The 21,764-nt window shown below is 41.0% G+C and overlaps 1 protein-coding gene across 12 annotated transcripts in view; it reads left to right on the forward strand.

Annotated features, from left to right (window-relative positions):
• The window catches only part of PCCA (propionyl-CoA carboxylase subunit alpha), a 436,358-nt gene that overhangs the window by 320,234 nt on the left and 94,360 nt on the right, over window positions 1-21,764 (forward strand). For all 12 annotated transcript variants that reach the window (XM_025364068.1, XM_025364063.1, XM_025364064.1 and 9 more), the window contains one exon: window positions 15,308-15,406. In XM_025364068.1, the coding sequence (XP_025219853.1) occupies window positions 15,308-15,406 (99 nt within the window). The remainder of the gene's footprint in view (window positions 1-15,307; window positions 15,407-21,764) is intronic.

Genomic DNA, 21,764 nt, shown 5'->3' on the forward strand with positions numbered 1-21,764 from the left:
TACACACTTGGCAGAAACCATATTAACCAGTAATAAAGTAGCCATACTGGTAATGTGACAGGTATGCCTCCTGATTTTTTTTTGTTTTTTTGAGACATGGTCTCGCTCTCTTGTCCAGGCTGGGGTGCAGTGACACGATCTTGACTCATTGCAACCTCCACCTCCCAGGTTCAAGGGATTCTTATGCCTCAGCCTCCCAAGTAGCTGGAATTACAGGTGTGCAAACCATGCTAATGTTTTTTGTATTTTTAATAGAGACAGCATTTTGCTATGTTGACCAGGCTGTGCCTCCTGATTTGATGCTGAAAAAAGCACAACATTACTTCTGTGGTATTCCTGATAAAAATGCATTAATCGAGAGGAAACTTTTTCCCACATTAACTGGTCTATGCCCTGCTAGTCTGGAAAGTACCTTAGTCAATTTGGACTGCTATAATAAATATACCATAGAATGGGCGGCTTAAACAACAGTCATTTATTCCTCCAGTTCTGTAGGCCGACAAGTCCAAAATCAAGGTGCTGGCATATCCGGTGTTTGGTGAGGACCCACTTCCTGGTTTGCAGATGACCATCTTTCTTGCTATGTTCATTCATGGCTGAGAGCAGAGGGAGAGGGAGCAGCTTTTGTATCTCTTCTTATAAGGGCACTGATGCCATCAGGAGGGCTCCACCCCTACCACCTCATTACCTCCCAAAGGTCCTGTCTCCTCATACTATCATATTGAGAGTTAGGCTTTTATCATATGAATTTTGAGGGGACAGAACCATTCAGTCCATAGCACAAGGAAAATCATGAAGGACAAGCAAAGTTAAGGAACTATTCAGGTTGACAGAGACACCAAAGAGACATGAAAACTAAATGTATGAGCCTAAATTAGCTCTCAGACATACCATAAAGGACATTATTGGGGCTATTAGTATAATTTGAATAGAGTTTGTAGATTAGATGGTAATATTGGATTAATAGTAAATTCCTGTTTTGTTGACTGCACTGTGCTGTCAACAAAATGTTAATGACAGCACAATGTTGTTGACAGCACAGTGCAGTCAACAAAATCAGGAAGTTACTATTACTCCAGTATCACCACCTAGTTCACAAACTCTGTTCACATTCACTAAGGAGAGGGTCCTTGTACTTGGGAATAAATGCTGAAGTATTAAAGGGAAATGGGACAGGCCAGGCACAGTGGCTCATGCCCTGTAATCCCAGCACTTTGGGAGGCCGAGGCGGGTGGATCATGAGGTCAGGAGTTTGAGACCAGCCTGGCCAAGATGGGGAAACCCCGTCTCTACTGAAAAATACAAAAATTAGCCGGGCACAGTGGCAGGTGCCTGTAATCCCAGCTACTTGGGAGGCTGAGGCAGGAGAATTGCTTGAACCTGAGAGGCAGAGTGCAGTGAGCGGAAATCATACCACTGCACTCTAGACTGGGTGACAGAGCAAGACTCTGTCTCAAGAAAAAAAAAGGGTAATAGGACATCATAAAATGTATTCTTTACTGCTCAGAAATGTTAACAGCTAGGGAATCTGGGTGAAGCGTATAAGGGAACTCCATGTACTATTGCTATAACTTTTATGTATATCTGAAATTATTTTACAAGAAACAAACAAGATACAAAGAAATACTTCCCCAGGATGTTTATTAGAACAATAGAGGGTAACTATACCATTTTTCTATTTCTTATTAGGTGCAATAAAAGGACACTGGTAACTGTAAGCTTAACAGTTAAAAGTAAGGTCATGGCAGTGGCTTACAGGGCTGATAAGTGCCCTATATACTCTCTACAAGTGCCAGTGCATGCTTGATTATGATTAACCTAATGGATAGGTTTTTTTTTGTTTTTTTTTTTAAACCAGGGTCTTCCTTGAGATGTAAAGGGCACAGAGTAAATGGCTGATTGTTAGCTTATTCCCTGGATGGATGTGATGAGTGGGTCTGGGGCATCAGTTTCTATATCTCACCTTTACCTATCAAAGAAATTGGGACAAACCACGAGAGCAAATAAATAAAAAGAAAAAGGAGTTTTATTGTTCATGCTTACAAAAGAATCCTGTTAATAGATTTGTAATCCACCAATTATTTTGGGAATAAAATTGTAGTAGCAAATAAATTTAAGATACAAACATAAAACTATTAAATATGTTATTTGTATTATAATGTAAAAATATAATTAATATTTTAGTATGTACATATTAGGAATAATGTCACTGGTGGCCACAGAGGCTAAAAAACAGAATGCAAACCTGCTGGAAAATCCTTGGTAGACAGGAGCATAGAAAACAGAATATCAAATACATTTATTATTGGCCAGGAGAAATGGACTACTAGGGGAAATTCTGAGTGCTTAAGGATAGTAGTAGAATGTTAAGCAGCTCACAGATAATAATATAAAGTAGGCTGGATTAACAAGAAACAGCACACCACAGTCACAATATATGGGAATTAGGAAAAGGAAATACGTAGCCATTTTTATGGAAGTCTTATAGTCCACTTAGTTAATAGATGTGTTCTGTGGTGGTAAACCACCAGCTTAGGTAATGGGATTTATTGGGGGACATCAGTGGTAGCAAAATACATATGAAAAGCAAAAGAAATACTAATAGGAATCTGATGAAATTAAGAGGATAAATAATGGAAGAGATATTAATGGAAGAACAAGAAAAATTGAAGAACAGTAAAAGTAGGCATGCTTGGAAAAGGAGAAAAATAGATCTCTAATAATCATTTTTGTGGGAGGAGTACAGAGCGTCACTAAGTTGAACTACCAACAACAACCAGCATTTACTGAGGGCTTATTATGTACTAGGTGCTGTTCTAAGGGCTTGACTTCATTCCTCACAACCACTCCATGAATATGCATTTTACATATGAGAAAATGGAGACATGAACACGTAGGTAACTTGTGGAACTGAGGTTCAAACACAAGCACTGTGACCATTGACAACAAAACTGCATAGAAATGCAGGATTCCACCACGATCAGGTAGGGGAGGGAAAGGCAGTTTCAATTGTTCTTTATGTAAGGAACTCATCTACCTGGAGTTATTCACTAAGCTGATATAATTTACAGTGTGATCTGCAGAGAATGACCTTATCACACCAATCCAAAAGAAACTACTACTATAATTAAACTGTGGGCAAAATAATGTAGGATATTTTTGTAAACCGTAAAACTGAAATTAAAGTTGTTACTGATCAATTAATGAGGTGATAATTAAACAGAAACTAGCCAACCTGCCTGATTGTAGACCAGTACCTAAAATTTGTGTTTGCAATTCACATCCTTTGAGATATATTTAATTACATTTATAACACATGAATATTTAGTATAATCTTTTGTGACAGATTGACAGGTCTTCACCATCATTGTGTGTAATTCCTCTTGATGTTTTTGTCATTATTACATATATATTTGGGAGATAAGGGCTGTTTCCAAGGTGATGGGGATAAAGAGCAAACTTATAAAAACTGGTTGCCTCCTTTTGTTTATATAAACAACCATCTCATTTCCCTGTGGAAGGTCACTAGAGGTATGATAGCTCTATTGTGAAATAGTATTTTAGGAAATAGGAGGGCAGGGTAAAGAAAGCCTCCCCTTTTTGTGTTATCTTAAGGCTTAAAACTGTGTTATAGTTTATACTAAAACATTAAGAATCATTAATTATTATAATAGCATTAAATTGTTTGAGTTTTGCCATGCTTTGCCTAGAAATAAGTGTTGAAGCGAGTGACTTAGCAGTGTTATTAGATCTATTAAATAATTGGAAATTTATGTGCTTATTGTCAGCATCTTGGCTTTTTAGAATTTTAAAGTATGTTTGTGCTTCACATCTCTAGTTGCAGTTTGTGTAGAATTTAGTGGACTATAATAACGTTGGATGGTGGTAATATCACAATTTAATTAACTGCATAGAATACAAAGTTCTTTGTTAATGGGAAATGGGATATACCTCATCTATTTGATATATAATTTAATAATCATACTTTTTGTTAGCAGTAGTTAAGTGATAAGAACTAAAAAGAACCAATAAACATCTCCATCTCTAAAACAGTCTTACAAGTATGTAGTGAGCATCTACTGTATACAAGCACTATGTCTTCATATTTAGATTACATTTGCTATTTTGCTTTTAACATGTGAACTTAAGTGAAATACTCTAAGGAGTATTGCAAAGTAATTGCCCCTATAAATTACATAATTTATATGGCTCTTTAATTTTTTTAGATGTAAAATGGGAGGAGGAGAACATTGAATTGGAGTGTATTATTTCTAGGATTCTTTCTAGACCACAAGTTGAATCAGAAAACTGTGGCTCATGCCTGTAATCTCAGCACTTTGGAAGGCTCAGGTGGGAGGATTGCTTGAGGCCAGGAGATCGAGACCAGCCTGGTCACATAGTTAGACCACACCTCTACAACAACAAAAAAAATTAGCCAGGCATGGTGGCAAATGTCTGTAATCCCAGCCACTCAACCAGCTGACATGGGCAAATTGCTTGAGCCCAGGCGGTTGAGGCTGTAGTGAGCTGGATCCCACCACTGCTTTCCAGCCTGGGTGACAGAGTGAGACTCTGTCTCCAAAACAAAACAAAGCAATCAGAAACATACAGATCTTTTTCCACATTTTGTGTAGAAGAGTCACTTTTAAGATACACCATGAAAGCCTATTAAAGAAGCAGGAACTAGTTATTCCTTTCTGAGAATTAGTTATAACTTGACCAGCAGATCGGTTTTTTATCCTTCATACTGTCTTCAGAAGTAGAGGCAAGACATATGATCAAAGTCTTTTTAAAAATAGTGAATACCTGGGTTTTTGTTTTATATTTTCACTCTGCACAATGCTAATCTCCTTAACATTTGATGACAAAGAAAGACCTTAGAATTTGTGTATGACAAAAAGGATGACTTATGAAGTGAATCAAAAACACTTTTTACAGCCTCTGTCTTCCTAAAGTTTATTATTTTTGGAAATGGTTTTTTGGCAAATATTTTGTTTTGTAAATTTTACATTTCTAAAGTTGAATAAAATTAAATGTTTAGCAGGTGCTTGTTGTAATAGAAGCTATGATATTTTAACTATGTCATGAGGTATCTCTGAGGAAGTGTTTCTTTTTTGTTTTTTAATGGTAAAGGATGTCAGTAATATCTCTCAAATGTCAAATTAACTTAGGGTGTGTACTTTCTTTTTCCCTATGATGACGTAGATAGGAAAATCAAATGTTCCAAACAACTCATGGAAAATCTTCCACTTCAGCGTTATTTGTACCACAAATGCAGTGAAATGCTTTTAATGGAATCCAGAGTGATAGGTGCATTATGACATGTGGGGAGATGCCTTCTTGAAACAGGACATAAATCATGGGTTTTTTGTTGTTGTTGTTGTTGTGTGTTTTTTTTTTTTTTCCTGAGACAGAATCTCGCTCTGTTGCGCAGGCTGGAGTGCAGTGGCATGGTCTTGGCTCACTACAACCTCCACCTCCTGGGTTCAAGCAGTTCTTCTGTCTCAGCCTCTTGAGTAGCTGGGATTACAGGTGCCCGCCACCATGCCCAGCTAGTTTTTGTATTTTTAGTAGAGACAAAGTTTCACCATGTTGGCCAGGCTAGTCTTGAACTCTTGACCTCAAGTGCTCTGCCCACTTCAGCCTCCCAAAGTGCTGGGATTACAGGCGTGACTACTGTGCCCTGCCAAATCATGTTTTCGAACTTGTTTTAAATATTGTGTGTGTATGTGTGTGTGTGTGCGTGTATATATATATATATATATTTTTTTTTTTTTTTAACGGAGTCTTGCTCTGTTGCCCAGGCTAGAGTGCAATGGCACAATCTCAGCTCTTTGCACCCTCCAACTCCTGGGTTCCAGCGACCCCATCCTGCTGAGTTGCTGGGATTACAGACATCTGCCACCACACCCAGCTAATTTTTGTATTTTTATAGAGATGGGGTTTCATCATCTTGGCCAGGCTGGTCTCGAACTCCTAGCCTCGTAATTTACCCACCTTGGCCTTCCAAAGTGCTGGGATTACAGGTGCCTATGCCACTGCGCCCAGCCCATATTATGTATATTCTTTTTTTTTTCTTCTTCTTTTTTTTTGAGATGGAGTTTTGCTCTTGTTGTCCAGACTAGAGTGCAATGGTGTGATCTTGGCTCACCGCAACCTCCGCCTCCCAGGTTCAAGCAATTCTCCTGCCTCAGCCTCCCGAGTAGCTGGGATTACAGGCATGCGCCACCACGCCTGGCTAATTTTGTATTTTTGGTAGAGAACGGGGTTTCTCCATTTTGAGCAGGCTGGTCTTGAACTCCAATCTCAGGTGATCTGCCCGCCTTGGCCTCCCAAAGTGCTGGGATTACAGGCGTGAGCCACTGTGCCTGCTCCTGTCATGTATATTCTTATTATAAATAATTTTCAACCAAACTGATCTGTTTGGTTAAGCTGGAGAAGGTTTTCAGAAAATAGAGTACATTGAGATGAATTTCATGAACTGTACCCACCAAAGCCTTGTCCTGGTTAATTCAAATTTATAATGCCAATACTTTAAATTAGCATTTAGCTTTTAAGTGATGGTGGAATGGTGAGACGCATGATGTTTTTATACCAACCACTGCGTGCTCCATGTCTTTGTTGGAGTTTACACTTTTCAAAAACAGGCGGCATTTCCATGTGTTTATTTCCCCTTTATCTCGGTTTCAGTGAATGATTGGTTTCATCTTTACAAAGATTATTCTGGCTGTAGTGGGGAGAACCAGTTGGAGATATGGAAGATGTATGTGGGGAGGCCAGAGTATCGTGGCAGTAGGCCTCAGAGATGCAGTGGCCGGGGTTTGGGCTAAGGTGTTATCGGTGGAGACGGAGAGAATTCGCGGTATTTGAGAACCACGGCAGCCTCCATTATTTCTAATTCTGTGTTCTCTACCCTTCTCTGTCATCTCTCCACTGCCTCCCAGTCCCTTCCACTGTGCCCCCTGTATTGCCCACTTGCAGACCAACAGCCTTTTGTATCAGCCTTTTCTGGAATGTTCCACTAATTACTTACCCTAACTAAAACCTTAGGGTAGTTTTGTTCTCATACCACATGCACCTCCAAGACAGGAGGTGGGATTACTTTCCCTCCTCGTGTCATTCAGTACCACTGTTCCACTCTTTCTTGTAAGCCCTTTTTTGAAATCACATCAGTCTTCACTACCTCATCTTCCTCTTGGCAACCTTCAGGTCCCCTTCCCTGTATCCCTCTCCCTGCATGTGAAGACCAGCAGCCAGTTCCTGGTCTGTCTCTCTGTCTCCATACAATCATTATTCCCTGTATTTTCTCTCCATTCACAGACACCACTCCTGTTTATACATCCTTTATCCAGTTTAGATTCCCTGGCCTGGCATTATAGTCACTCACTCATGAATACCCTTAACTGCTTACTCCTTCGTTCTTCCACGGCCAGCTGAGCATCCTACACTGGGCAGCAGGGTTGCTGTTTCTCTGATAACTTCTCCTCCCTTTTCCTCAGTGACTCCTTCCTGTCTTCACATGTCCCATGTTCCTGCTCCAGCTGACACTACTTCTGAATGTCCCTCTTCTCTACACCACCAGGGCTCTAGATCTGATCACCATGACTTTTAGTTTTATTTCCTCTAATTCATTGTCCAAGCTACAGCCTGAATGATCTTTCAAAAATAGACAGTGTGGCTCATGCCTGTAATCCCAGCACTTGGGGAGGCCGAGGTGGATGGAGGTCAGGAGTTCAAGACCAGCCTGGCCAACATGGTGAAACCCTGTCTCTACTAAAAATACAAAATATTAGCCAGGCATGGTGGTGTACACCTATAGTCCCGGCTACTCAGGAGGCTACGGTGAGAGAATCATTGGAACCTAGGCAGTGGAGTTTGTAGTGAGCCAAGACTGTGCTGTTGTACTCCAGCCTGGGTGAGAGAGCGAGACTCCACCACCAACAACAAAAAAGGACAGCAGACAATGGCACTCAGCAGGTGAACCCATTCATGTTTCCCACTCCTGTCCCTGTTCTTCAAGAACCAGCCTCCCCTTCTCCTCTCTGCTCCATCCACACTGGTTTCAAACCAGCTCAGCTCTTTCTCACCTCAGGGTTTTCTTGTTTTTGTTTTTTTAAATATGATATTCCTTCTAGAATATTCCCACACACCCATCACTAGCATGCCTAACTAATTCCTACTCACCCTTCCAGTCTTTGCTCAAGATCACCTCCTCAGAGAGGTCCTTCTTTCTGCTGACAAGTAAAGAATAATGAGAATTCAGAAGAAGCTGTAGAAATTGGCTGGGCGTGGTGGCTCATGCCTGTAATCCCAGCACTTTGGGAGACTGAGGCGGGCGGATCACTTGAGGTCAGAAGTTCGAGACCAGCCTGGCCAACATGGTGAAACCCCATCTCTAGTACAAATACAAAAATTAGCCAGGTGTGGTGGTGGGCGCCTGTAATCCCAGCTACTCGGGAAGCTGAGGTAGGAGAATTGCGTGAACCTGGGAGGCAGAGGCTGCAGTGAGCCGAGATTGTACCTCTGTACTCTAGCCTGGGCAACAGAGCGAGACTTTGCCTCAAAAAGAAAAAAAAAAAAAAAAAAAAAAGGAAAAGAAGTTGCTGAATATTTGTGACTTTTCACAATACAGTTTTAGTAACCAGATTATAGGAGGTTATGGGGAAAGGTGTACGGTAAGAAAATAGCTACAGAGAACTTGTTCTAGAATCTGTCAGAGAAAGGAAGAGACACGGAGCTGCGGAGTTCTGCATGTGTTTGAAAGCAGAGGCGAGGCTCCAGTGTAGACTGAAAGCTGGAGAACAGGGAATTTAAAAGGATTAACTAAGAAGCAGAGAGGGCATGAGATGTGAGTAAAGGAAAGAGCATGGCTGATGAGGCAAGCAAATAAGAGGACTTGGGCTTATGGCTTCGATTTTGGTAAAGAGAAGAAGTCGTCTGCTGAGAGTGCGGGGCAGGCTTCTAATTAATGTAAGTTTGGTGCACTTGAGTCCTTGGTCAATTTAAGGGCAAATTATAAAATCTTTGTTTATGTTAGCGTTGCTGCTAAACACCTCTAGCGTTGTGTCTTTGGATAGTTTATGAAATACAGAGTTTTTTGCATAATTTAAAATATTCCAGTGTTTTCACAGTGCTAAGACATTTTGATAATATTGTCTCTGCCTTGAAAGGAGCAGATTTTACTTGTGCCTCAGGATATTATGTCATTTATCGCTTCACTTTTGGTCTATTTTTCTTTTTATCCCCACACTGAATTCGATTTGTTAGCTTTTATTGTCACTTAAAGGAAAAATCTTAAAAAGTTCTAACCTCAAACAGAGGTATGTGAGCAAGATACTCACTTTATAACATTAGAAATAGCCATGTTAGAAATTAAATGTCTGTGGCCGGATGTGGTGGCTCATGCCTGTAATCTCAGCACTTTGGGAGGCCAAGGTGGGAGGATTGCTTGAGCCCAGAAATTTGGGACCAGCCCTGGCAACATAGTGAGAACCTGTCTCTCCAAAATAAACAAATAAATGAATAAATCTGGAGGTGGTAGCTTGTACCTGTAGTCCCAGCTACACTGGAGGCTAAGGTGGGAGGATCACTTGAGCCTGGGAGGGCAAGGCTCAGTGAGCCATGATCATGCCACTGCACTCCAGCCTGGGTGACAGAGTGAGGCCCTGTCTCAAAAAAAACTAACAAAGGTCTGGGTGCGGTGGCTCACGCCTGTAATCCTAGCACTTTGGGAGGCTGAGGCAGGTGGATCACCTGAGGTCAGGAGTTCGAGACCAGCCTGGCCAACATGGAGAAACCCCGTCTCTACTAAAAATACAAAAATTACCCAGTCTTGGTGGCATGTACCTGTAATCCCAGCCACTCTGGAGGCTGAGGCAGGAGGATCACTTGAACCTGGGAGACAGAAGTTGCAGTGAGCCAAGAATATGCCTTTGCACTCCAGCCTGGGCAACAAGAGCAAAACTCCATCTCAAAGAAAACAAAAAACAAAAAAACCACAAAGAAATTAACCATCTAAATACATCTGAAATAAAAGGGCTTTGTAACCACAGAATTATAGATGTAGCAGAGATATTTGACCTTGTTAGTTCAGGTCCCTCTTTTTCAGATGAGGAAGAGAGATTATCTGAAACACATTGTAAAATTTGGTGTTGTAGTTGAAGTCTGTAAATCTACAACCAGAGAAATAGAAATTAGTATCCACCTGTTAACTAAAATGCAGTTTTGAAAAAACAGCTACTGTTTATTGTGTGCCTACTAGTGAGATGTCTGAAGTGGCTGTTGATTGCATATTATAATGACAGAAAATGAGCACATTTCACTTGAAAAAAAATTTTAGAGCAGATGTAGTGACTCGTGCCTGTAATCCCAGTATTTTAGAAGGCCGTGGCGGGCCAATCATCTGAGGTCAGGAGTTTGCAACTAGCCTGGCCAACATAGTGAAGCACCATCTCTACTAAAAATGCAAAAATTAGCCGGGCCTGGTGGCAGGCGCCTATAATTCCCACTACTCAGGAGGCTGAGACATGAGAATCACTTGAACCCAGGAGGTGGATGGAGGTTGCAATGAGCTAAGATCGCACCACTGCACTCCAGCCTGGTCCACAGAGTGAAACTCTGTCTCAAAAAAAAATTAAAGTACCGTATGTATATACGGTAAAAAGTCCAAATGGATTTGTGGTGAAAAACAAGCCTTCCTTTCATCCCTGTTCCTTAGCTACTCTGTTCCTCTTAAGCATTTGTCCAGAGATACTCTTTGCATTTAAAAACACACATGTATAGTTATTTTTTTAAAAAAAAGATAGCACACTGTATACACTATTCTGTATTTTCTTGAAAATGGTTTCAAATCAATACGTATAGAGATGACTTTTTTTAAAGAAGGGGCACTACGTTTTTACATTCTACAGAATATATATTTATTTGTTATACTTTAAGGATACCTTTGCTGGGTGTAAAATTGGGGGACATTTCCTTTTTTTAGTACTTAGACCATATTGCTGTGTGGTCCTCTGTATCTGTGTTGCTTTTGAGAAATTAGGCTGACCTGAGTTTCTTTCCTTTCGTATACATGATTTCTTATTTATTTATTTATTTATTTATTTGAGATGGAGTCTCGCTCTATTGTGCAGGCGGAAGTGCAGTGGCGTGATCTCAGCTCACTGCAACCTCTGCCTCCCAGGTTCAATCAATTCTTCTGCCTCAGCCTCTCGAGTAGCTGGGACTACAGGTGTGTGCCACCACACCCAGCTAATTTTTGTATTTTTAGTTGAGACGGGGTTTCACCATGTTGGTCAGACTGGTCTCAAACTCCTGACCTCCTGATCTGCCCCCCCTCGGCCTCCCAAAGTGCTGTGATTACAGGCATGAGCCACTGCGCCTGGCCCATGAGTTTTTTATTTCTAACTTAATACCTCCACACTTTCTTTTCAGTCTTTTTCTTTTCCTTTTCCTTTTTCTCTTCTCTTCTCTTTTCTTCCTTTTTTCTTTTTTTTTTTTTTTTTGGATAGCATTTTGCTCTGTCGTCCAGCCTGGAGTGCAGTGGCAAAATCATGGTTCAGTGTAGCTTGGAAGGCTTGGGCTCAAGCAATCTCCCCCTGCCTCAGACTCCTGAGTAGCTGGGACTACAGGCACTGGCCATCATGCCTGTCTAATTAAAAACATTTTTTTTTGTAGACTGGGTCTCACTTTATTGCCCAGGCTGGTTTCAAACTCCAGGCTTCAAGCAGTGCTCCTGCCTGGGCCTTCCAAAGTGCTGGACTTACAAGCGTGAGCCACCATGCCTGATTCTTTCTTTAGCCTTAAAGTTGTATAAACATAATCAATCCACAAATTCCAGGTTTTATTTATTTTGACAGGTTTTATCCTATTATATATCTTTGAATGTACATTTGTTCTTTTTGCTTTGTGAGCCTCTTTGGAGAGTTACATATTCTTTCTACCCCGCTTCCTCCTCTATATCTGTTGTCTTCTCAGTAAATTGGTTTTATATTGTTAGTCTTATCTGTTTCATTTTATATGATTTCTCCCGTCCTTATCTTTCTTTTTAGTCATGTTTATTCTATTTTTGGTTGCTTCTTAATGTGGCTTTTATCTCAATAATGTTATTTTTCTCTCCATTTTTTTCTGAGTTCTATCAGCTTGACTTTCATTTCCTTCTGTTGTTGTATAATCTCGTCTTTGAACCTTTGTTTTTCTTCTTTGAGCTCTTTTTTTTTTTTTTTAAGAGGGGTCACATTTCCTATGGTTGCCTTTGAGACTTTGGAGAACTATTTATCTGAACTCTTCCTGTGTTTCTTTGAGTAGTTCTTGTGTTATATGCTGCTAATTTACCTCTTTCTGAGTTTTTTTTTTTTTTTTTTTCCAAATTGTATGCAGACATCCAGTATTGGTTGTTTTCTGAGTGTTGTTTATGTTGAAATAGGGCGGGAGGATGGGTGCAGCAGGCTACAGCCTTTTTTTTTTTTTTTTTTTTGACTTATTACTTAGTCATTTCTCACCAAATCTGTTATTTAGTTTGAAAGGGTAGGCCGGGCGCGGTGGCTCAAGCCTGTAATCCCAGCACTTTGGGAGGCCGAGACGGGCGGATCACGAGGTCAGGAGATCGAGACCATCCTGGCGAACACCGTGAAACCCCGTCTCTACTAAAAAATACAAAAAACTAGCCGGGCGAGGTGGCGGGTGCCTGTAGTCCCAGCTACTCGGGAGGCTGAGGCAGGAGAATGGCGTGAACCCGGGAGGCGGAGCTTGCAGTGAGCTGAGATCCGGCCACTGCACTCCATCCCGGGCTACAGAGCGAGACTCCGTCTCAAAAAAAAAAAAAAAAAGAAAGAAAGAAAGGGTAGGCTGGTTCTTCATGTCAGAGTCTATCACGAAATGCTACCTCCACTCTACATCTGCCCCTTCAATCACCCTTGACTGAAGAGTTGCGTGTGCACAGTGGATCTGGCATAGTAACAAGGATTCTTTGGTTCAGCCAGCCCACCTTTCTCTGGTATTAACCCGTGGTTCAAAGAGACATTCTCTACTTCTCCTATGGCCTATACTTCCATCTGGATTCCCCGCTTGGATGCAAGCATCACTAGAATCACTGTACCTCTTATTGAGAATTATGTATCTGTGTATCGCTGGAAGCCTGAGAAGGCCTGTGATGGCTTTCCGCACATTCCCTTTCGCCACTTAGTACTGGCAGATAGGTTTCAGCTTATGATTTGGAGTCATGATGGCTTCCTTGTTTCAGTTGTGTAGTGAAGTTGCAAATTTCTACTCATGACTCATTATGTAGATGACAAAATGTACTGTATTTTCTATCACCTATGGTCTTCGTCAGAGGCCCTCTACCTTTAGTAGTGGATGGTGGGAAGAAAAATATGGGAGTAAACAGGATCCTGGCCTCTGTTGGTTTAAACAGTCTCTTTGGGGTAATGTGTTTCAGTTTTCTTCTATCCCCAGCTTCCACTGAGGTGAGGTCTGGGAGCAGTGAGGGGGGCCTTTGGGAATGATGGTCAGATCTGCCTCGCGGTGCTAGCGTGGGGAGAACGTAGACTCACATGCAGTCCCCCTAAGGCTTTGCTACGAGGGCCTGGGTTGGTAACCACTGAGTAATGACTCTCTGTTTAGGCTCTGAAAGCCTTGAGGAGGCTTCTGCTGTCCTTAGATCTACTACGGTCGGCCCTCTGTATCCATGGGCTCCGCGTCTGTGGCTCCGACCAACTGCAGATATTTGGGGTGGGGGGGCGGGGAGGGAAAGATTTGGATCTGTACTGAATAGTACAGCCTTTTTTTCCCCCGCCGTTATTCCCTAAACAATAGAGTATAACAACGATTGAGATAGCATTTACATTGTATTAGGTATTATAATTCAAAGATATTATAGGTAATCTAGAGATGATTCAAAGTATATGGAAGAATGTGCATGGGTTAGATGCAAATACTACCCCATTTTCTATCAGGGACTTGAACATCCCCGGATTTTGGTATCTGCAGGGCGGGGCGGGAATAGTGCTCCTGGAACCCGTCTCCCATGGATTCCAAGGATCAACTGTACTTGCCTGCAGTCGTGGTGGTCCCCATACTGTGTGGTCTTCATCCTGACCCAGGTCTTCACTGGCGAGCGCTTCTGGATTCCTATCATGATGTACTTGGGTTATTTGCCCAGCCCCTCCCTCCAGCCATGCTGTGCTGTTGCTGCCACGCCATATTCAGAATGCCACAAAACTGAGCCCTGGGCTTCACTGCAAGCCTGCAGCCTCCCTTACACTGTGTCCCAGAAGCAGACCTCTCACCTGGATATTTTTAGGGCACCTGATACATGTCAGAATGTTTTCAGCAATCTTTGTCCACTGCCACTCCCGACCTGTCCCCAAGGGTCCAGCAGAAGGGGAAATAGGTCTCTGATAATCTGATTTTAATGGGTATCTTTTAAGAGAAATAAGTGATAGTGGGGGAATTGTTAGGGATCATATATCATGGTTCTGCTGCAGGTTTATTTGGAAACTTGAGCAAGCTTAAGTATCCCCTTGTTAGGTTGTCTACCATATAATAATGTCATCTGTAAGCCTCTCATATTAAAGAGTTAGGGAATAAGCATCAGTGAGTGAAAGAAAGAAAACCATGGTACTTTCATTTTAAATTAGCTATGATTTTTAAATTTCCATTACTTTCATATTTATTTGGAAATTATTTTTTTTTTCTTTTACGAGTATCCCTGTTTTGAAAGATTATGGGTCTTTTTTTGCATATTCATGAAAGATGACTGGATGAAGTCAGTCATTTATGATTGACAGAAATATGACAGAACTTTGCAAAGTTTGAATGGACTTTTGATATTCAACACCAAAGAATTTTGTCTAATTAAAGCTTCTGTTTAATTAAGATAACAATGCATAGTCCTTCATTAAAATTAACAGAGAAAAAGTTCTTCCTTGGTCCTTGGAGAGGATATTATATGCAAGCCCTGTTGTGTGGGTTGCAAGATGTCACTGGAATTTATATGCATTACTTGTCTAATTGCAGTAAATGTAGCATGTCCAGATAGGTTTCGAGTTAGAAGGCTGTTTGTTACTTGCGGAAATCACTTGAAGCCTCAGTACCCAGAGGCAGCTGTTCACAGGTCCTTCACCTCTCCCCAGAGATGACTGGGAAGACGCTGTTGTTGGACCCTGTCTTTCATGGCTGGAGCAGTAAACATGACAGGTTGTTTGGGAGCCATCTGTTTAAAATGGCTGCTGCTTTGTATGCAGCAATGAACTTGAGATCAGTTTTCTGTCTTTCTTCATGGTAATGGTCTTATTTGGTGTCACAACAGGTGGAAGTTGATGGCTCGAAACTAAATGTGACCAGCACGTGGAACCTGGCTTTGCCCTTATTGTCCGTCAGCGTTGATGGCACTCAGAGGACTGTCCAGGTGAGTGTTGTAAGGATTTCCTTAGAAGGCCTCCTCAAGTCCAGAATCCTTGTCAGCACCTGTGTGGCTAATACTTACAGCTACAGGAGGGAAAAGCTGTATTTTATTCACCTTATGCTTTTTATAGTCGAAAACTTTTTCTTTTCTTATCTCAGAGGATCTTAAGTGTTAACCTGAGCAATTAATGTTTTCTTTTTTCAGACAGTCCAAAAAGCTTCATGTATTGTACTTTGTTGTAAACAAGGAATTCTGCATGCTTTTCTAAAAATACTCGATTAGCTGTTTTTTCCCCCCTCTGTGGGTTTTTAGTTGTAAAATACAACTTACTTTGTTACCTTTCTTTTCTATGCAGTTGAAATTACGTAGTGTTAGGCTAGCAAAACACATGTTATTCAGGTTGACCTTCCACGGCTCACTGATGTCCTTTAAAAATTTAGTAATCTTAACTTATTAATCTTTCTTTTCACCTCAATATAAAATGTCCTGCCTTGAGGAGATGCCTTGGAACCCAGAGTCGATAGAATGTTTTTTGTAACCTGTGACTTCCATTTTAAAGTAGAAAAGTTATGAAAAGAGATTCTGCCAAAATCCTTCACCTTGCCTCCTATTTGAGGTTTAGTGTTTTAGAAAAACAAAAAAACAAAAAATCATGGAACATGTGGCTATCACAGGCTAATAAAAATCTAGTCCCACCCATAGCATTAAATGCTCATTCTTTGTTCTTTTTTATGAAAATGATCTTAACTTGATTTTATACAGGAAACTGGTTTTAAAAACCTTGAGAAATCAGGATAATCACAGATAAGACTACTTACTCCATACCTGATTCTTATCTACCTCTATGAGAGACTGGGGCAGAGGATTTCAGAATCCACAAAAAATATATGATGACTCAACTGATTTCTAAGTCAGTTTCAATTGATGTATATTATCTCTATGGTTCCAAGTAACCTTGAACTCTTGGTAATGAGCCCTATATTTTAACTTTGGTTTTGTGACTTGTCCCCATATATATTTTCTCATTTTTTAAATTTTCTAACTCCTGTCTTTTCTCATATTTTATAACTTATATAACTTTATATAATATTATGTCAGAATAAATTATGAGGTGAACCCTTGAAAAAAATGTCACTACATAATTTCCCATTACCGAGATCCATGTATTATTGTGTCTTTAAAAACTGTGGTGCCTGGGTGCGTTGGCTCACGCCTGTAATCCCAGCACTTTGGGAGGCCAAGGCAGGCGGATCACCTGAGGTCAAGAGTTCCAGACTAGCCTGGCCAACATGGTGAAACCCCGTCTCCACTAAAAATATAAAAATTAGCCAGATGTGGTGGCAGGCATCTGTATTCCCAGCTCCTCGGGAGGCTAGGGCAGGAGAATTGCTTGAACCTGGGAGGTGGAGGTTACGACGAGCCAGGATTACGCCATTGCACTGCAGCCTGGGCAACAGAACAAGACTCTGTCTTAAAAATAAAACAAAAACAAATAAACAACAACAAAACTGGTTTTGTTATACTGGTTTATGTTCGATAGACTCTATAGTGCATTGAATGTGTTATGGCTCAGGTATTTGTCAGAGGGACATAGTGTTAACTCTCAGTAGTCAGAAGAAAGAGGTGCAAACTCCTGTTATGCAGATTTTTTTCTATTGTGATACTTTCATCATCCTTTTCAGTGACTGTGCAGATAGTTGCCTTGGTGGCACTTTTACATGTAGAATTTATAGCTAGATTAATATGGATATATATGTAGAATAATCAAAAATATTTTCCCTAGTATAGGGATCATGTTCGGTAAATCCCTTTTTAATCTTGTACATACTTTGCTACAAAAAGAATTAATGTGTCTGAAATAAGTGACCCCTTAAAGGCAGATCCCTTGACTCTTAGGAAGAGGTCATTGCATCAAGTTAAGTACTCTCTAATTGAAAGGAAATAAACTCAGAGAGGTAAATGGTGTACTAGGAAAAAAATCATTTACCTAAAAAAAAAAAAAAAAGGTAAGGAGAGTTTTTCCTTATGAAAGGGGGTAGATTTTATTTACTTTCTGCAGGCATTAGCATTGTGTTGACTCTTTCCAAAAATGTAACGTGGCCTCTGTGAAAATAATAACAATTATAGTAATAATAAATAACACACAGTGCTTACTGTGTATCAGGTGTAGTTTTAAGCATAGTACAGATATGAACTTCTTTGATCCTCACAATTGTATGAAGTAGGTGCTATTTATAATTTTATAAATGAGACAACTGAGGCTCAGAGAAAGTAAGTGACTTACTGAAGGTCACCAGCTAATAAGAGGTAAAGCCATGATTTTTTTTTTTTTTTTTTTAAACGAGACAAGATCTCGCTTTGTCACCCAGGCTGGAGTGCAGTGGCACAATCTGGGCTCACTGCAGCTTTGACCTCCCAGGCGACGCCCCCCCAATCCCCCACCTCAGCCTAGAGCCGTGATTTAAATCTGAGCAGTCTTGCTGTAGTAGGATCCTTGCTATCAAGCATTGCAAGATGCTGAGGCCAGCTGTGTAACTTCCTGGGCATCAGAAAGCTAGGAAGAAGCAGAGCAGAAATTTTATCCGTGGCAGTCATGTGTACTTCCCCCAACTATGCTATAGTACTTTGCGATTTTTCCTATCAAATTGTTCTTCAAATTATAATTACCTGTCATTCATGCTTTAAACCAGAGATGCTTAAACTTTAATGTGCTTTAGAATCAACTAGAAGCCTTGTGGAAACTCAAGTTGTTGGACCCACCCATAGCTTACTCTGATTTAGTAGGTCTGGGCTAGGTCTGCATTTCTGGCAAGCGCCCAGGTAATGCTAATGCTGCTGGTCTGGACCACAGTTGGACGCCTTCTGCTTTCAGAAAATGAGCTGAGGAGTGGTGTACCCCAGCAAGGTGGGTAGGAGCCGAGTCACACGAGCCTTATTAAGGACATAGGACAGGCTCTACTTTATCCCTAGGTCAGTAGGGACCCGTGGAAGAGCTTTCAGTAAGGAAGTGATGATTGAACAGAACTGTAGTTTACGACGTGCTTTTGGTTTTTGGCTGCTTTGTGGAGAGTGGCTTGAAGAAGGATGAGGTGAAGATTGGAGGCAAAGAGAGAGGTCAGCAGATGTTAGGGATTCGGAGGTGAGAAGTCTTAGCCCCTGCAGCGATGAGGGCACTGTGTGCAGAAGGGACCTGCAAGCGTGACAAGGGAAAGAACTGGTGGCTCTACAGTCGTCTGCTGATTTCTCTTCTGGCCACCGTTAGCATGGGCAAATCTTCACATTCTATTCCTGACTCCCCCTTTCCTCTCTCTGCTTGCTTCCTGGGCTGCATTGCTCCAAGAGTTCCAGCCTAACACCTCCAAGCAGATAGCTATGAAATGCAATTATGAGTGTTTGTGTATCTCTTTGCAATTGTTTATGGTAAATTCTGAGAAATAAGGAATGAATATTACAAAGGTATTTTTCAAGTGATTTTACAGTAATCACTTGAAATTGATTACTGTAGTAATTGATTATTATAGTAATTGTAGCTATTTTAAAGTAATAACTACAGTTCTTTTCTCTCCGGATTTTTGAGGATACATATAAACTTTATATTCTTAAATATTATTATTAAATATTACTATTTATCATTAACTTGTATCACTAAATTTTATTAAACCTCATTTGATATAAAATAATATTTATTACTATTATTATTATTATTTTATTTATTTTTTTCAGGCGGAGTTTCACTCTTTTTGCCCAGACTGGAGTGCAATGGCGAGATCTCAGCTCACTGCAACCTCCGCCTCCTGGGTTCAAGTGATTCTCCTGCCTCAGCCTCCTGAGTAGCTGGGATTACAGGCATGTGCCACCACACCCGGCTAATTTTGTATTTTTAGTAGAGACAGGGTTTCTCCATGTTGGTCAGGTTGGTCTTGAACTCCTGACTTCAAGTGATCCGCCCGCCTCAGCCTCCCAAAGTGCTGGGATTACAGGCGTGAGTCACCACGCCCAGCTTATTATTTTGTTTTATTTTTTTGAGACAGAGCTCCCTCTGTTGCCCAGGCTGGAGTCCAGTGGTGTGATCTTGGCTCACTGCAACCTCTGCCTCCCGAGTTCAAACGATTCTCTTGCCTCAGCCTCTGGAATAGCTGGGATTACAGGCATGTGCTACCACGCCTGGCTAATTTTTGTATTTTTAGTAGAGATGGGGTTTCGCCATGTTGGCCAGACTGGTCTCAAACTCCTGACCTCAGGTGATCCACCTGCCTCAACCTCCCAGATTGCTGGGATTACAGGTATGAGCCATCGTGCCAGGTCAAAAATATGTTATATCTACACAAAAGCTAAAGAATAACCCAATGAAAACCTGTTTACCCACTATCTAGATTAAAAAAAAAGAAAACAGGCTGGGCACGGTGGCTCATGCCTATAATCCCAGCCTTTGGGAGGCCGAAGCAGGCAGATCACCTGAGGTTCGGAGATCGAGACCAGCCTGACCAAAGTGGAGAAACCCCGTCTCTACTAAAAATACAAAATTAGCCAGGCATGGTGGCGCATGCCTTTAATCCCAGCTACTCAGGAGGCTGAGACAAGATTATCCCTTGAACCTAGGTTGTGGTGAGCCGAGATTGTGCCATTGCACTGCAGCCTGGGCAACAGGAGCGAAACTCCATCTCAAAAAAACAAAAAAAAAAAACAAAAAAACAAAACCATACACAAAAAAAACCCCCAAAAAATTATCAGTGCTGTTTGTATCACTCTTCCTTGATTAAATCCTCCTTTCCAGTGTCCCTGAAGAATACCATTGTGAGTTTTAAATTGATCGCTGCCTTGCTCTTCTCTAGGGATATTTACGAATACACGAACACTGTGAGCAGTATCTTGTTGAACTGCTCTTGTTTTTGAACTTTGTAATTGCCCCTGTCCTCCCTGTATTTTTCCGGAAGTTGCCTTCTCCCCGCCAGCATGATGTTTGTGAGCCTGGCCCATGTTGCTGCCTATAGCTGCCGTTTATTTACTTCCATCCATCATATTAATATACCACAAATTATTTATTCTCCTCTAAATAGACATTTGTGTTATTTTCCTTATTTTGTTGTCACAGTGATGCTTATATGAACATTCTACTTCCTGTTTCCTCTGTCAAGAGGAGGTTCTCCAGGTCATGTGCCGGTAGAACAGCCACACTGTGGGGCTTGTGTTTTCTCCTTCCTGCACAGCAAGGCCAGATGGGTTTCCCCGTGTGGCTGAACCAGCTTCCGTGCCCACCAGTACTGAAGATGATAGTCATAACGGGAACAATGAGCTAACCTTATTCTGTACTTACTATGCCCAGCACTGACTATTCTAAACACTTTGTATGTATGAATTTGTCTAATGCCCCCAGAAACCCAATAAAGTATGTACTAGTGTTATCCCTCATTTTGTATTTGGGAAAACAGAGGCTTGTAGAGGCTAAGTTGCTTTCCCATCTGGTAGTAAATGGAAGTGCCAGAATTTGAACCAAGGAATCTGTGCCCTTAACATTTTTTTTCACATCCCGGTGAACCTTTGGCATTCTCAAACTACTTAGGTTTTTCCCGACTAGTGGGTTTAGATGGCATCTCATTATGATTTTAATGTATACTTCCCTGATTAGTGTGACAATGAACATTGAAAATACACATTTATTGGCAGTCTTGTTTTCTCTTCTGCAAAATACCTGCTCATGACTTTTGCCCACTTTTTTAATTGGATTGTCTTTTTCTTATTGACTCATAAAAGTTCTTCCTGTGTTATGGCTCCTAATCGTTTGTCATTTGTGTTGTTAAAGTAGCTTGTGTTTTTATTGTTTTAAGTTATCCAAGTGAAGTTTTAAGATGAGATTTAATGTCAGAATTTGCAATATTTTCCTTTATGGTTTATGTGTTTTGCGTTTGTGTAGATAATCCTCGTCTACTCCTAAGCTCACAAAGATACCTATATTTTCATTTAAACCTTTTTAAATTGTGCTTTTCAAAGTTAACTCCTTAATCCTCATGGGATTGACTTTTGTACATAGTGTGAGTCATTTTACTTTTAAAATACAGATACCAGGCTGGGTGTGGTGGCTTAAGCCTGTAATCCCAGCACTTTGGGAGGCTGAGGCGGATGGATCCCCTGAGGTCAGGAGTTTGATACCAGACCAGCCTGGCCAACATGGTGAAACTCTGTCTCTACTGAAAATACAAAATATTAACTGGGGGTGGTGGTGCACGCCTGCAGTCCCCGCTGCTCAAGAGGCTCGGCCCCTGTGCTCCAGCCTGGGCGACAGAGCAAGACTCCATCTCAAAAACTAATAAATAAATAATAAAATACAGGTAACTAGTTATGCCAGCACAAATTAATGACAGCC

The sequence above is a fragment of the Theropithecus gelada genome, chromosome 17 (genome assembly GCF_003255815.1).
Source record: "Theropithecus gelada isolate Dixy chromosome 17, Tgel_1.0, whole genome shotgun sequence".
Taxonomy (NCBI): Eukaryota; Metazoa; Chordata; class Mammalia; order Primates; family Cercopithecidae; genus Theropithecus; species Theropithecus gelada.